Genomic DNA, 18,340 nt, shown 5'->3' with positions numbered 1-18,340 from the left:
GAAATGTTGCCAGCGAAGAATCAACTGGCTTGAATATAAACAGAGACTGGGTCTCCTGAACAATGCCAGAATCATACTACTACTAATAATGGCCTTGATGATGATGATGGTTGTTGTTGTTAAGCTTTCTTAATGCATATGTATTAACTTTGTCAAATTAAATGTTGTTAAAACCATATGGATTTAGGTTTGAAGCACACACAGGAGGTGAGTTTATGCAGAGTGGGGGATATAAGGAAAGACATGCAAATGCTTCAGGCATGCTGACGGCAGCCTATTTAAATATGTAACTTATGTCTCTCAGGGGAGGATTGTAGTACTTGTGACTTCAACAAAAGAGCATGCACTCGGTGCCTTGTATATTGCACGGTCCCATCTGTAACAATGGAGGAAAGGATTACAAGCATTTTGAATTATTTAACATGCTCAGGTGTCGGACTGTGAGAAATGCATGACCTCCTCATGCGACAATGTTTGACGAGTAAAAAAACACGTAGCTGGGACAAATGTGCTAATTGCACAGAAATTTAAAGAAGTGAAATTGATTTTCCTCGCCACTGTTTTTTTTTTTTTTTTTTTTTTTACATTGCAGTAATTGCAGAGTCAGTCCTGATAAATGTCAAATTAAACATTGACTGAATTACACAATCATGCAAGTGATTCCAATACAAATGAATGCAAACGTTATTACATTCAGTTTATTGGGTCTAGTGTCCTGCCAGTGGCTGTAACTAACCTCTTTACAGTATGCATGTGTTTAGAGGGGCTCAGCTGGGCGGAGGGCATGTTTTGAGGGCATAACATCTTTCTGAGCAGTGTGGTGTTTTAGATTCTACAGGGAGTCTGAACTGACTGAATAAATCCATCTTATTGTAGAAGGAAGATGTTTGAGCATGCAGATTAAAGAGCAAAGGGACGATGGTGTCGTCGCGGAGCTTCTTGGCTAGAGTGGCACAATGTTAAAAGGCTGGTGATGCTGATGTTGTGAATAATGAATGACACGAAGCACTCTCCTGTCACTGCGATGGCACAAATCCAAGTCATTTCTTCTGTTCACAAGCAATTTGTGCAATTTTGCTTTAGGGAAATGACCCAAAAGGGCACCTTTTATATTTCTAAACACAATTAATGCTCATTTAAAGAGAAGATGAATCCATTTAACAGCAGCTGTTTTTAGGTGAGTTTGACTCCCGTATGACCTAGATTTCTAATCATATGAACGCTTACATTTTTGGTAAATTTAAATATAGTAAATTTAAGGTGTGTGGTCAGTGTAAAGTACATTTTTCTATCACATTTTTTAAATGTAACGTATTAAAACATTGACATTAATGAAATATCTCACCCAAAAATGAACATTTGCTGAAAATCTATTCACTCTCAGGTCAGCCAAGATGTAAATGAGTTTGCTTCTTGAACAAATTTGGATAAATTTAGCATTAGCTACATAATGTATCCATTGCTGTAATTGGGTGGCATCAAAACAAGTCCAAACAGCTGATAAATTATTATTGTGATTATTGTACTGTACTTATTGTTGTGATTTATTTTGATGATTTTTATCAGCTGTTTCAACTCTTATTATGATGGAACCCATTGACTGAAGAGGATTCATAGGATAGCAAAGGATGGATGTAATGCCAAGTATGAAGAACACTTCTTAAACCTAAAATGATTTTTGTAAATCCAGTGGTCAAATGCTGTGTTGCCACCTGAATAGTGACTGTTATTTGTGTGAAGACTTTCTGACCGTGCATATAAGAGGAAGGCTATTTTAGAAAGGAAGATTTAAAAGATGAAAAAATGGAATTAGGGAGAAACAGTGAATTATAAATAAAATATTGCTATTATGTGAATAATATGTTATCACATACTAATCAATAAAAAAAGTAACTGTCTGATTATGAGTATTTTAAAATGTAACTTATTCTGATTACATGTACATCATTTTTGGAATCTGATTCCATAATCCATATTACATGTAATCAGTCACTTCCCAGCTCTGCCGATGTTTCAGGCATCCCTGCTTGTAAAGGCTGACACTGAGCAGTGTCTAAGTCCTAAAATGTTTATATTTCTCTGTGGTGGTGTGTCCGGCCTTGTATGTTCTGAGTAGGGCTGTAGCTATCGAATATTTAGTAATCGAGTATTCTACCAAAAGTTCCATCGATTAATCGGATAAAATGTGTTTTTGCTTAATTAAAGTGCAATATTAATTATGCAAGAGAAAATAAGACTCCTGGGTCTCTTAAAATGAACTAAGTTTCCTTTTTTAGAAAAATTTATTTAATATTTTTATTTTTTAAATGCATAGAATGCAATGCATACATCAAAAATAAACATTTAATTATTACCCATTGTTTCTCTGTCTGTACTTGTATTGTGAACAATGACAATAAAGTTGACAGATGAATTGCATTTAAGTGCCATTCAGTTGTGGTTTTAAATAAAGCATTTTCTGCGATGCACATTAAACATAAAACATTAATTTAATTGATCTTTTAATTATTGAAAATTAAGCAAACTTAACTTTTTGGTAAACAAAGGGGATTTACTATTAAAAATAAAACATGGAAGAAATATTGTGTGATTTAAACCTTAAAAAAAAATGTTTTTTTAGTAGTAGGCTTTGTACATTCTGCTGAACAATAGTAATACATATCTGGCAAATACTTGTCTTTAAACTAAACAGGACTTTTATTTTGACGGGTTGAGGTACCTTTGCATTTCTGTGTATGTGATGTGATGCTAGTTTTACTCAAATCAAACGGTCAAATGCTAATGAAGTGACTGTCAGAGCAGTTCTGGAGATGTTGTTCATGTGTTCACATCCTTATTTAGTGAGACAGCAGATGCTGAAATCACCACGAGCGTCACGCGCGCTTAGTGTGTGTGATAAAGGAAGTCGCGCTTCTGCTTCATTCATTAACAGAGACACGCAGAACACGTTGTGTCACATTTAAAAAATCATTGCAAAAGAACCTGACGTGAGATTTAAAATACATTAAAAGAGGCTTCGAGGCAGAGGAATTTGCCTCAATCATTTTTTGTAATCGAGTAACTCGAGGAATCGTTTTAGCCCTAGTTCTGAGGTCATCATGGGTAATAGGACAGCGCTGCCCCACCTCGCCCTGCAGTCAACAGCATGTGATGTGCTGAGACAGGTTAATCAGTAATCTAACAGGGACTGGTCCGGCCTGGGTTGAACAGCTGTTTAACCAACTGTGTCAAAACAAAGTCACATCTTCCCCTAAGCATCCCCACTTTGTTCCTCCAGCTGGAAGCTCCACAAACACATCCTCACAGAGCTGCAATCATAGCTCAATCTGTTAATTGCAGTCATTTCCTCTCTCTGTGGACCCAACTCCCCCAAACTCCCCAGACACCAATTAAAGCTGCTAATTTGCAGGACTTATGAATTGCCATCCCAGAGTGAGATGGCTATGGATGCATCTGTAGTGGGCTTACGCTGAATCTTTTATTATGATCTGCAAGAATTTGAGTCCTGCACTTTGCCCTGCTCACGAGAAAGTACCATGGAATTGCTGCTTTTGGACACATACAGCTCCAATGTAATGGCATTTGTTTTTGGACATGCCTTGTGAATGCACAATAAAATGTGTATATTGTCTGTTTTACACTGACTTCATATGTGGCTCATCCAGTCAGAGTTATAGGTTTATATTTTTGATTTATATAAGTCTATGTATTCTGTTTATTAAAGTAAATGATTCACTGGATTTAACAAACTATCCATTGTTTTATATATATATAAAAATATATAAGATGTCAAACTACTTGCGCTACAAACCAGTGTTTATGAAAATAATATAATACCATTTTGCAATATCAAACAGCTAAAAATAACTAGAGATGATGACAGGTTACAAATGACTACACCCAATTTTACATCAAGAATGTGTATATTAAGTATTATATCAACAAAATTCTTAAGAAAAAATAAGTATAGTTTTTATTTTTTGTCATTAGTTATGTGTATTTTTGTTTAATTTTTTTTATTTATGTGTGGGTGTGTGTGTGTGCGCAAGATTTTTTTCACTGCTGTACACGGTAATGTAAAAGCCGAGGAGTAGTGCTAGTCAGAAACTTAACATGTTATTTTTTTTTTCGTTGCTGTCATTAGTCTGTGGTAACAGTGGTAAAACATTTGCTCTCTCACGGTTTCATATGGGCTATTTATATAACATGAGAGTAGCCGTCATGAGTATACGGGCCGTTTCTGCACCACACCTCCTCGCTCTTTTCTCTCTCTCACTTTCCCTGTCCTGACTCTAATGTTCTTCCACATGAATTGACAACCTGCTGTGGCCACGCCCCTCCCTCTGTGCTCTGCCATTGTTATTAGACGGGCTGTTTATGTTTAAGGGTTGTTGTGGAGACCAGGTGGTTGGGCACTGTCTAGGTTGGCCCATGAGAGGGCAGGAGGGTGACGCTCCACAGCCTCCGCGGCTGAGTGACACAAAGCATCTTCTGTTCTCCTTTGCAATATGTTTGTGTGTCAGGTTGTGCACACATCTGGCAGGCACTGTGGGAATTTGGCATTAGGACATATATGAAACTAATGAAAGTCCAACATAACGAAAAAACTGATTTGGGTGAAAGATCCCTGTATAATCAGCCAATTCATGAATATAAACTTTGCAATAGACTGGATGTTTGAGTGTCCGCTTAATAGTGATGTAATCTGATTCTTTTAAAGTGCATTGAATGTTGGGAATCAATAGCCCTCTTATACAGAACCAGTTCCATTAAACAAAACAAGGACAGTAGATTTTCTATTCTATTTCTATCTAGCAGCATTAGAATAAGAAATAGTTTTTTCTGAGCTTGCAGTATGTCTTTGATAGGAAAAAAAATCACTGCTGAGTAAAAGGCAGTAAAAAGAGACAGATCTTTCTATTGCGGTGTTCTCGCTAGTTTCACACAACTATCAAACATACTGGGACCAGTGTTTGGCAATTAGTGAACAAATGACTCCGAGTGGTTCTTTTTAATGAATCCACTTTAAAATTAGGGTTGAAAGAACATTAGAATCAATCGAAGAACTCACTCACACAGTGAATCATAGTGAATAGCGTTTGATTTACTAAATTTGAGTGATTAGGGTTTTTTTTTTTTTTTTTACCAAGAACTGTGTGTTTACTTAAGGCTTGTGAGACTTAAATTAGTGTAATTATTGATTGTTTTTATATTACAGTGCATAGTTTAAGATACACTATAGTGTTCAGTAAGATTTTTTTTACTTATACTTTTACTTATATTTTTTTATATATATATATATTTTTGATAGAAGCAAGGCTGCATTTATTTCATCAAATGTAATAAAAAAACAACAACTTTTGAACAGCAGTGTGTGTTTAAATAAACAGTGCTTTAATATTTATTATTGTGTTTTTTTATTTTAATTTAATTTAGAACTGTATATAATTAGAGCAGAATATGTTTCCGTGCAAAAAGACGCTAGATCAGGGGTCTGATCTAGTAGGGAAAACTCCATACAGATGTACATTTTGAGGTAATAACTTCTCATAGTCTCATAGGAGCTATAAATACTATTAAAGTGTGAGAATTAACATGCACTAGTCTACGGATGCGAATGCTGCACATACTAGGCGCTTCAGATCAAAGCCTCAGGGGTCTAACAGCGCTTGTCAATGTCAAAATGACTGAGATGGCCAATCAAATCAAAGTAGGCGGGGTTTAATGTTCACAGAAGCACAGCGTGAAGCGTCAGTTTAACGTTAAAGAGAGCGAGGTAAGATGAAGTGACAAATCTTTTAATATTAGTCAACTTTAAATAATCCGTTTTATGATTAATAATATTCTCCGTTTTAAGAAATGTTAAATGACCGACTGCTATGTCTAGTGATGAAAATTTTTCAAAAATATGGCCATTTTGAGAGAGATGTGTAAATTGTCTGCGTCTGTCTCCCTTTACATACATTGAAGCGATTTTGCCCCCTTGTTGTTGGCACAGTGGTTAACCAGAAAAATTTTAAATGGCACGTCATGCCAAAAAGGTTGCCGACCCCTGCGCTAGACCATCAACGTCCGTATTTTAGTTCTGCAGCAACTGATGCTTCCCTGTTTCCTCGCTTCATTGCACTTCTGCTTTCCTCATATATGAACCACTATGATCCACTTTTATCGTGTGGTTTGTCATGAGAAAAAATAAGAGAAGTAAGGTTGTCCCATTTGTCATATCATATCCTCATCAAACATATACCTGGAGTTGTTTTATTGTGTTAGTAATCCTTTGTCGAACTCTTCTGCAATCAGAACACTGACCCATACTCTAGGAAATTTCACAAGGAGATTTCAAATGTTTTCACCATGGCAGTCCTTAGAGCTCCTAAAGTAGTTTAACATCCTGAACAAAGCTTATTAAGGAATCTTTCAGAACATATTTTCACGAAGAATAAGGATAAAACAGAATAAAATTGCAGTGCATTGTATTTTATTATTTACTGGGAAAAAACTTTATAGCTTTTGCTGTGAAATTGTAAACAATCCTTCGAATAAAGTGCCAATGGCATGAAACCTGAATGGAACTCACAATTTAAAGTAAAATCCATCAGAAGGTTGTCCAGAAAAAAAAATAGGACACACACAAAAAACCTGCTGTGTGAAAAAGAGCAGTGAATAATACTTAAAAAAAATAAAAAAAAGTGCATTTCAAATATCTACATTTACCTCTCTCATTCAGTCATAATTAGGCTGCACGACTGAATTTTGAACTGGTAAACGACAAACTGATCACAGAACATGTTTGTAAAGCTTTAAATGTTAACTGTTAAAAAGCAATGTTATCAGCTTTTACGACTAAACATTTGCAAACAACATTGTACTGGAGAATCTGCACAAATGAAAGTCTTAGGGGCCGTTCACAAATCGCGCCTAAAAACGCGTGGAAAACGCTAGGCGCACCGCTTTCTCCTTCTTTCCAAAGCGCTCGCGCAGCAGCGCCCCTGAGGCGTCTGCCTTTGCTAAGCAACCATGACGTGCTCTCTCCTTGAAGAAGCGGAAATTTCAGCAAAGGTTAAATGGATTTGCAGCTCAAAAAATCGCTTGCAGTAGCTCTGCTACTAAATTTATTTCAAAATGGAAATCCATATACAACTATGATCAGCTGTTCCTTTCATCTTGACTGAGCTTTTAACGTTGTTACGGGAAAGGATGAAGCTGATTGGTTAGTTCTTGTCACATGACCAGCGGTGCGGTTGCGGCATTCTGAAAAGTTTAAATGTTTTTAACTCGATGCGGTGCGGTGTTGGAAACAACGAAATTGAGCGCGCAAAAGACGCGATATGGGAACGTCCCCTTAAACAGTGCAGTAGTGCAGAGTTTACAGGTTACTCTTCTTTTTTAAAGGCTCAATGTAAAGTACTCCCACATCACGCTGAATGCTGCAGACATAGACATCATATGATGTCTATGGCTGCACAGACGCTGTCCGGGAAGCACGTGACATAAAACAAGCCCAGCTATTGGCTATTCGCTACTTCTCCTGTTGTACTGGCTGAGTAAAACCTCCAGTGGCTCATTACTGCCACACTTTGGTCACCGCAGATTTGAAATATGCACGAAATGAGCCGCTTACGGCAAATAAAAGTTATTTAGCAACGAATTGATGACTAAATTAGTTGACAACTATTTTAATAATCGATTTTAATCGATTAAATCGATTCGTTGTTTCAGCTCTATTTGAGGGTTAGTAAAACACAGGCTAATTTTCATTTTTGGGTGAACTAACCCTTTAATGACACATATTCCTATTTACATTTATTCATATGCCATTGAACGATACTTCAGAAATTTACTTTTAATTTTCCACAGAAGAATGAAAGTCATGGGTTTTGCCGCAACATCAGGGTAAATAAATTGTGTTTTAGGAGAACTGTTTTTATTATTATACAATTAAAAATAAGTAACTGAAAGAAATTGCAATGTGGTTTTGTTTGGTTGTGGAGAGTTTAATTTCTTGACAAAGTGGGATCCTTTAAAAGCAGGAGGCAGTTGAGTTTTCTCCATCTTGGCAGTGATTAGCGGTCCCAGGCATTCCCTCGTCTGAAACCTCATCCCAGACAGGTGGTCTCTTCTTTAGCTGAGGTCATTCCAGGCAGGGCTGCAGGGGTTAGGATTACCCCTTCATCAGACACATGCAAGTGTCTGTGATCATGGAGATGTACTTTAGGCCCGTCCCAGTCAGTGTCACACACATGCTCCTCACAGATGCTTGATCTGCTTGTGACATATCTGCATGAACCATGGTGTAGCACACGTGCAGACGAAACACTGACCTGACTCATCTGTTTTATCTTTTCATACTCTCATAGTTGACACATGCTTTATTACTTCAGATGTCTTACAAACGTGATGATATCACATCATCATCCTGTATAACATATGGAGCTTTAATCTAACACATGCACACTCACTTCCTGCTAGTCTGTCTGAACCTTCCCTGACCTCTTGGGTAAGCGCTATTTGTGGGCTCCAGTTCCATTACGGGGTCACAAACTGGCAGCTTTTGGGATCAGCTGGCAGCCACCCTGCAGTAATTGTTTCACAAACAAACATATGGGAGCACGTAGGACCATGTCTAGGACATCCACACGGTTACAGTCTTATTATAAGCTTTCTAGAGTCTAGGTATCTCTCTACCCACCCAGCTCACTGCGGTTAAAAGAATTGCCCTTACAGCTTAATCTGTATCTTGTATCTTCTAAATTATCAGATCATCAGGGTATGATGTTCATGGTTATTTTATATTTTTTCTTCACTGTAGGGATGGATCAGAATGGTTGACTAGTTACAGCTAAACAACTTTAGCTGTTGTTTACATCATTAACAGTAGCATTGAAAAAAAATACTACTGATAATATAATAATTACACACGCATACTTTATATATATATATATATGTATATGTATATATATGTATATGTATATATATGTGTATAGGTGCAGATTAGTATGAGGGGCCGTGCAAGACTTAATTCATTCTGGCACTCTTACACGCTTACATTCTCCTTTCACATACATATATTCTTGCTTTCACACACTTACATTCTCCTTTCAGATACATATATTTTTTCTTTCACACACTTTCATTCTTCTTACACATGCATACATTTCTACTCTTAACACACACTTACATTCTCCTTTCATATGCATATATTTTTGCTTTCACGCACACATACATTCTCCTTACAAATACATATATTTTTGCTTTCAAACTCATACATTCTCCTTATACATATATTTCTACTCTCACACACATACATTCTCCTTTCACATACATATACACACATGCATATATAGAATGTATGTAAGAGAAGAATGTATGTATGTGCGAGAGAGAGTATAGTGGAAACGGAAGGCGTTTAGTTGAAACGGAAGGAGTATAGTGGAAACGGAAGGCGTTTAGTTGAAACGGAAGGCAGGTTAGGCGCGATCAGGCTCACCGTGACCGGTCTTGATCAGCATGGCTGAGGTAGATGAGGAAGCCGCAGATGTATTTCAGCAAGCTATCTGGGTTTTAAAAAATAAATAAATATTATTATTGTGAAAAGGTTACATGGCCTCGTCCTTTGAGCGAGTTGTGATTGAGGACGCGAGCTCAGCCTCAGTCGTGTTGCAAGATAGATGTATTATAAGCGTCCGAGGTTTTTTTTTTTTTTTTCATTTAATTTAGGAAGTGAATAAAGTGGGAGGTTGCAAGTTAGGGACAGCGATATCTTTATATTATTTAAATAACTGAAGACTCATTGCGGTTTATTTATTTTTAGATTTTAATTTACTTATTTAATTATTTTTTTTCAATTGCAGCTCTGCGTGCAGCAATAGATACAGACGGTTGGTCTGGGAACGCCCCCGGGAACGCCCCGTCACGTGATGTGAATTTAGCCCGTGGGGGAAAACATTGCCTTGGCGCCAATTGAAATACATGGGACAATCACGCCGAAGAGTTGCTGTGTCGTTTTCTGTACCTCCAATAAACTAACAAATTATGAATTGAAGTTCTACATCCTTCCTAATAAACATACAGAACCGGAAAGGATGACAAAATGGCTACAAGCAATAAGTTGTGAGGATGATCAAGGGAAGTTGTGGAATCCCAAGACTAAGCATGTGTATGTGTGCAGTCGGCATTTCATCACAGGCAGGCTATATTAACATCGTGTTCATTATTAACGTTGTCAAAACTGTGTAAGGTTGTTTCAGAAAGTGGCATGCATATATAATTAGCCTTATCATTCTACCTGAAGCTAAACTATGTAACGTTAGCCTAGTGTCGAACATAAACCCACTTAAAAAAGCGTGTGGACATGTAACAACTTAGTTTTGTGTCAGAACTTTTACAATTACATTCATAAATTCACCCCGTCTGTGTTTGCGAAGCGATTGAATCGCGGAATCCAGTCAAAAATAGAACTTGCTGTATAAAGCAGAACGTCAAGGATTTTGGCTATTTTTGAATGAATACATCTACATTAGGGCTGTAAAATATATCAAATATCGATATGGACTAGTGTATATGAATATTAAAGTTAAAAGAGACTACAATTGTTCTACGTGTCTCTGGGAATGAGCGCTCAATATGTGCATTTTTGTCATTCAAATACACACAATGTTCGCAGTGTTTTCCCCCACGCCGACTCCGCCCTCGCCACGCCCCCAGCTATGACTAGATGCCGACTGTATCTATAACTCAGTGCTAGAATAGTGATCTATAAGCGCCACCTGTTGTCAGAGATTGAATTAGCATTTTCAATAGAATCAGAAAGAGCTTTATTGCCAAGTGTTTACACACAGAAGAAATTTCGTCAGGAGCTTCCAGTACAGAAATTACAAACAATTAAGGAAATAAAACTAATAATAATAATGAAAAATTAATTCAGCCAATCTGATGTTTTTGTTTTGTGCACTTGCTTCATGTTGCATATATTTTTTTGTTTGTTTGTTTGTTTGCTCAAGGTTAGTTTGGCCAGTAACAGAGCAAAATAAACATTTAATAAATGTAAAAAAAATAAAATAAATACAGAACAACTAAATAAATTGGCAACGAGAATGGGAATCGGCTCATTTGATTGTAAAATAAATAAAATCCTGATCAGTGCATCCTTAACTGGAATAGTTAGGACTACCTGAAAGACATGAAAAAGCATGGTTTATTTCAGTTTTATCTTTGAACTATTGTACCTATTTGTGCAAAGTGGTTATTATTTATTACAATACAATGTTACAGTCAACAATGAAAACAATTAGTCTTATTGATTGATTGATTGATTGTGGCAAGTCCTGTAAAAATTTTGCCAGGGCAAGTAAAGAAAAAATGAAACCACTGGCCGAACCGGACCAGTAGAAAATGTCTTTAGCGTTAAGCCCTGTTAATATGATCAAAATCAGTGTCTTAGAACTTGTACACAGATCTGTAGAACACGTAGGTTACATAATGATTTGTTAAAAATAAAAACTTAAAATATGTACTTGAAAAGAAAACAGGATGACTTTAAAAGAAAATAGCATAACTGTAAAATTGTGAGGAAGAGCTGAGCAGGTCTTGCTCATGTATTTCCTGGTCTGAGAGTGACTTCCTGCTTATACAGGAAGTAATGGATACCAAAAAAGGTAGAAATATATATATATGTAAAAGGAGAATGCATGTGTGTGAAAGCAAAAAAAAAAATTATGTATGAATATATGTATTTGAAAGGAGAATGTATGTATGTGTAAGGAGAGTGTATGTGTGTGAGGGTAAAATGTATGTATGTGAAAGGAGAATATATGTGTGTGAGAGTAGAAATGTATGTATGTGAAAGGAGAATATATGTGTGTGAGAGTAGAAATGTATGTATGTGAAAGGAGAATATATGTGTGTGAGAGTAGAAATGTATGTATGTGAATGGAGAATGTATGTGTGTGAGAGTGCCAGAATGAATTATGGCTTGTATGGCCCCCCATAGATTATATGTTTATGTTGTTCTTATACAGCCATGTTCAAATGTTTTGAGAGTGACACAAATATTCATTTTTACAAAGTCTGTTGCTTCATTTTTTATGATGGCAATTTGCATACACCCCAGAATATTATGAAGAATGATCAGATGAATTGAAATTAATTGCAAAGTCATTCTTCGCCATGAGAATTAACTTTCCCAAAATGACTCTGTCATGCTGATTGAGATAGAATAACAGACTGGTAGATTTAAAAGGAGGGTGTGCTTGAAATCATTGTTCTCCCTCTGTTAACTATGGTTACCTGCAAGGAAACGTGCAGTTATCATTGCTTTGCAGAAAAAAAAGGATTCAGACCAGTACAGAGTTTGCTCAGGAATGGCAGCAGGCAGGTGGGAGTGCATGTGCATCCTCCATAGGCAGACTTTTGGAGGATGGCCTGGTGTCAAGAAGGGCAGCAAAGAACCCACTTATCTCCAGAAAAAAAAATAAGGCACATATCTCCAAAAGGTACAGGGACTGGACTGCTGAGGACTGGGGTAAAGTCATTTTTCTGATTGTTTGGGGCATCTGGAATAAATCTTGTCCAAGAGGGTGGGCTAACTCACAGTTTTGCATAAGAACACAGCCATGAATAAAGAATGGTACAAAAACATTCTCCGAGAGCAACTTCTCCCAACCAGAAGTTTGGTGATGAACAATGCCTTTTCCAGCATGATGGAGCACCTTGCCATAAGGCAAAAGTGATAACTAACAAAACATAAAAATTTTGGTCCATGGCCAGGAAACTCCCCAGACCTTGATACCATTGAGAACTTGTCGTCAGACCTCAAGAGGTGGGTGGACAAACAAAAACCCACAAATTTTGAAACTCCAAGCATTGATTATGCAACTATGGGCTGCCATCAGTCAGGATGTGGCCCAGAAGTTGATTGACAGCATGCTAGGGTGAACCGCAGAGGCCTTGAAAAACATTGTAGCAGCAGACTTTGTGAAAATTTATATTAGTGTCATTTTCAAAATTTTGGTCATGGCTGTACAACACATTTTTTGCCTTTCATTTTTTGCTAGGATTATGTTTTATATAGTCCCTACACAAACAAAAAAAAACTATTAATAATAATACAAATTAATATATATATAAATAATATAACTTCTATTTATAAATGGCCTTAAAATAACATTATCTGTGTCTGTCATTTGTAGGGGTGTTACACCCCTAATCATTTGTGTTTTCCCATAGAGGTTACCTGATCTAGCCTTCGGTTCTGTGGTTGCATTTCCCTTCCAGAGAAATGAGTGTTTGTTCTCTCTGGTATATTTTTTTATGTCTTTCTTATGAAATACTACGGCAATACATTTATTTAGAGAGCTATATGCTGCTTTTTTGTGGGGTTTTTCATCCGTTTGTCTCTTGACATTTTAACTGACCCTTCTGTCATTGCAGGGTTTGATTTAATATCTGTTTTCACACAGCTGCCGCCCCCCTCACAGAGCATGTTGGGTAACATCTTTTGCATGTTCTCTGTCATTGCTGATGCTGTGCTTTAATCTAGAGGAGATTGGAGTGAAAGATGAGTTCAGTTGAGGACAACATTTTTGTTAAAATGAGTATTTTGCAGAGGTTATGTAACAGTACTTTTTGAAGGACTTTGTCAGGACAGATGTGATTTTCATTCTAGATTTCAGATGACATATTCACACTTAACTAAATGTTCCCTTGCCTGAACACCTCAGGGAGGGAGCTTTATATGCCGCTGCTATATTTAGTTTAAGATCACATTAATTATGTTCCTGAGGAAGTTAAATGTTTTGCCTTCTCAGTGAACTTGGGACTCTCTAGTTTGTGTTGCTGTTACTTTCCCCATCCACATAAAGAAGTATTCTTAATCTAAAAAAAATATTTGGCATAATTAAAATATATATATATATATGTGTGTGTGTGTGTGTGTGTGTGTGTGTGTGTGTGTGTGTGTGTGTGTGTGTGCGTGCGTGCGCGCGCACGCCCAAGATGCTGTTAATGGAACCTACATTCAGGGTTGCCATAATCATGGAAAACCTGCAAATATAAGTGGATTTTCTAAAAAATATAAATACACAGGCCTTGAAAATTTTAAAGGTCGTGGAAATCTATTTTGTTTATGCTGTACATGGAGCCTCTGGAAGCTGAATCCTCACTGACTTGCAATTAAAGTCTCTTTTGCATCTTTTTGTATACCAATAAATATATATTTCTTTAAAATCTATATTAATTCCAATAAATGGTACCCAAAATGCAAATGGCACAACCTCTATTAAATTACTGTAAAAATATTTATAAACATGCATTGCTTTAAGACAGTTGGCAACCCTATATGTTGCATTTTACCCAGAGAATTAGTTTAACCTAGGTTTTCTACAGCTTTTAAATAGTTGTCACAATTCTGCATAACATTCGTGCAAATTAAGTCAAATAAATGAGCCTGCAATGTATAGCCTTCCATATGCAATCAAGACTAGTTCAGTGAGATGTAAATGAGAATTCTCAGCTCTGAAAACACTATTCAGTTCTTTCCAATGGCGTGAATAAAGGCCTTTGAGAGGCTGTTCCATCTGCTGGTTTTGAGAGATCTCTGATCCTCAATGTTCACTGGCCTTTTACTCTCCCAAGAGAGAAGCTGTGATTTGCACATAGCTGGTATGAACAGGTGCAGGTGATGCCCTCATCCGCCCCAAAATCAGAGGCAGGCAATCTGTACGGGATGCAATTAAAATTCCTGAAATAAATCTTCTTTGCTGCTGCGTTGACAAAATAGACAAGTATTTTTGAAATTCATATGCTAGTGGTACACGGTTTACACATTTGTAATTTGAAACTTTGGTGTAATTGAACTGTTATTTTCGAGTCTCTCATGCCTGGAGAGTCTCAATATGCATAGATAATTATGGAAGATATTGTGATCGATCAGGAGTTGTCAACTGCTTTCCCAACAGCTTCACACATTTCTTAATGGGATATAAGATCCCTGGAGAAGTCACTTAATCTCACCCATCCATATGTTTATATGCTGCCACTGTGCTGCCGAGCACGAGCTGTCGTCTCAAAGACAGGCTTTAGATTGGACCGATTCCCTCCACTCCCACACATTTCACCTCCATCTTTCTGCAGCCACCTTGAGTGGAGCGCCACCAGTCTCACTCGTTTGCCTTCCAGCACTTATCCAAACACCCATTAAAGCATGTCTGTTTACACAGTTGCATGCTTGTTTGCAGAGCAGTAAATAGAAGAACTGTTTGTGTCATTGTCAGTGTTGAGCTCGATCTCTCCTAACCTTTTTTGTTCACACCTAGGGCTGGGAGATTTGACCAATTATCACAATATATCCATGATGATCACTCTCAGGTGAAATAACATAAAGCAAAACTGTGAAGGGCTCAAGGCCCGATAATTCACCCGAGAAATTATATTTCTGTCATCATTCAATCAGCCTCATGTCATTCATGGCAAATAAAAGATTTTTAGCTGCAGGTTAGTGTATAGAGAGCCAAAGGAATCTTAATAGCATTTCTGATTTCATATTTAATAGCAGAAACAAAATTTAAATAAGTTGGTGAGTTTGAGTTTAAGTGCTTTATCTGTCTGATTTGATTAATCATACAAAAATAAGAAATACATTTTCATACATTAACATGTTATTGTTAAAATGCACTTATGTTCAGAAGTTTGAAGTTGGTGATTTTAAGAAGACTCATATGATTACCAAAAATACAGTAAATCCAGTAATATTGTGAAATAAATTTTATTACTAATTTAAACCATTTTCTATTTTAATACATTTCAATATATTTCTGTGATGGCAAAGCTGAATTTTCAGCATTATTACTTCAGTCACATGATCCTTCAGAAATTATTCTAATATGCTTATTTGGTGCTCAAACATTTCTTATCAATGTTTGAAAATAATTAAATATTTTTGTGGAAACCATGATACACCTTTTCAGGATATAGAGTAGAATAGAAATTTTTAAAAAAGTATTTTTTAATAACTGTCTTTACTGACACTTCTGCTCAAACTTGCATCCTTGCTGAATAAAAAAAAGAAAAAAAAATTAAATCAGTGCAAGTAAAACCTTTTTACAATAAACATTTTAGATTTACTATAACAACTTGCTCTATATGACTGAAATGGTTACTCTGATTGAAAAATAATAATAATACATTCATTTGTGTGAAATATCATCAAAGTTATGAAAATAATGACTATTTCTTTTATCCTTCTTTTAAGCTTTATTCGCACTAAGCTCCGGTTTTTATTTATTTATTTATTTTTTCTCAAGAAGTCTCTATTTTGGTCCATTCGCTCTGTTATTGAATCAGTTCTCTGTCCGTTTGAGCTCCTGATCTCACGTTGATTAAAGAGCAAATGTTTTTTCTTCATTTCCGTCATAGCATTGCTTTAAGCTAATAGCTTATGTGTAAAATAGTCATGGGTAAGATGACTGCATTCACTAAACTGAGGGGGATGCCCCCCACCCGTCCTCTTGAGACACATTGCGTCACTTTCTTCTGCATCTGTGTGGTGTTCATTTAGCCCTGCGGCCTGGGAAAAACTGAAGTGAGGCCACTATTGGCCCAGTCGCCTGATCCAGAGTGACATAAGGGCGTGGCTGACCTCTGACCTTGAGTCCTGACATGTTCTTTCTGTGTCTCGTTCTGGTCAACCGTACACCAAAACTGTCAGCCAGAACTGATTGATGAAGCTTAGCGAAGGTCTAAATGATCAATTAATAGACAAGGAGGACCGCCAGTAATGTTCTCTGACAAGTGCTTGCACTCGTTGGTATGAGATGTGACTGTTCCCAAAATGTACTTAAGTGTCGCTCTGAAGGTGACCCAGAATGCATCTAATCACTCAGTTCTTGCTTTCAAAAAGCAGATGTTTCCCCTAACAGGGTTTGTTTGGTTGCTCTGAGAGAGATGCAAAGAATTATGAGCTTCCTGGTGTCATTTTCCCCCACAACTGAGATTGAATTCTGTAAAAGATGTAGATTGATCGAGTGCATGAGCAACACTATAAACCAGTATAACGCTGCTCTCTACAGGCAGCAGTGTGCAGAACACCATACAGTCCAAGTACAGCTCTTCAAATGTGAAATCAAAGCCAACATTAATGCACTTTCTTGGTCTTATTGTGCATGGTTAGGCATGTTGTTTTTCAAAGAAAGACTTTTGTAATCACAAAAAAGTCTTTGTAATCTTTTAATCACAATGTAAAAAATTGCTCCGCCTCTGAAACAACTTTCCTTTCAATCCCTTTATCTTTTTCAGCCCTTCCCAGCCACCCGCCGAAGTCCATTTTTTCACAACATAAGTCACACAGTGAAAGTGGGTGGTCAGTAATTTTATACAGTATATACTTTTATCCCGTTAGCTGACACATTTGTGAATGGGATTTGCAGCATGTGTGTGTTATTCAGTCAGAAGTGTAGAAGGCAGCTTTCTGCCACCGAGATACATTTTAGACCGCGCTAGCTGGCAGTGGTGGAGACTGTTGTTATTGTTATAAATCCATTTGATGCAGCTAGTGCTGCAAAATTTGCTCACAGCAGCGTTTAATGAGTTCAGTGTGACTCATTTTCTTATGAGCAGCATCATTGTCCAGAGTCTATTTTTGTGAGGTGAACTGATTAAATAAAGAAGAGAAGAGAGTCTGTGCCTCTCTGAGGACCCTTGTCTATTTCTGCAAGATGTGAGGAAATATGTAGTTGCATATTTTGGGAGTTCCGATAAAAGCGCTGCTCAGTCGTGAGGTTTAAAGAGAATCTTTGCTGACATGAAGAGAGGCTGTTTTTGTGGTGGTCCTTTTCTGTGGCAACCGATTCTGAGATGTCTTTTCTGTCCCCTGTGCACAGATGTGAAGGGGCCACCCAGTCACCACTTCTCCTGTGGCCAGTCACCGTTCACAGAGCCCTGCGTTTGGGAGAGGAAGTACTGCATCCTGACCGATAGCCAGCTCATCCTGCTTAACAAGGAGGAAGAGGTAAGAGCGCTCCTTCCCTGTGCTTCATTCTTCTGTTTTCCTCTCTCTCAGAATGAGGAGCGAAGGACAGTTAAATGAAGACGTGCAGATGATGTTTGTGCTTTCTTGTACATTTCCCCTTGTGAGGGTTAAATACATTGTTTGCTGATGTAATTTACTGACCTGAGCTCTATTTGGATCGGATTAGTTTTCCAGACGTTTGGGTTACAGTTATGAAGTCTGTTATAAAATCCGAAAGCAAATTTACCTGACCTCCTTAAAGGGATAGTTAACTCTAAAATGAAAATTCCTTTCGTCATTTACTCACCCTCAGTTTGTTCCAAACCTGTATGAGTTTCT

The 18,340-nt window shown here is 37.2% G+C and overlaps 1 protein-coding gene across 5 annotated transcripts in view; it reads left to right on the top strand.

Annotated features, from left to right (window-relative positions):
* The window catches only part of rasal2 (RAS protein activator like 2), a 78,377-nt gene that overhangs the window by 25,336 nt on the left and 34,701 nt on the right, over positions 1-18,340 (top strand). For all 5 annotated transcript variants that reach the window (XM_059563459.1, XM_059563460.1, XM_059563457.1 and 2 more), the window contains exon 2: positions 17,874-18,001. In XM_059563459.1, coding sequence (XP_059419442.1) covers positions 17,874-18,001 — 128 coding nt within the window. The remainder of the gene's footprint in view (positions 1-17,873; positions 18,002-18,340) is intronic.

This window comes from Carassius carassius, chromosome 12 (assembly GCF_963082965.1).
Source record: "Carassius carassius chromosome 12, fCarCar2.1, whole genome shotgun sequence".
Taxonomy (NCBI): Eukaryota; Metazoa; Chordata; class Actinopteri; order Cypriniformes; family Cyprinidae; genus Carassius; species Carassius carassius.
Note: the sequence above shows the minus strand (reverse complement) of the source record. Positions and strands in the feature narration are given on the sequence as shown.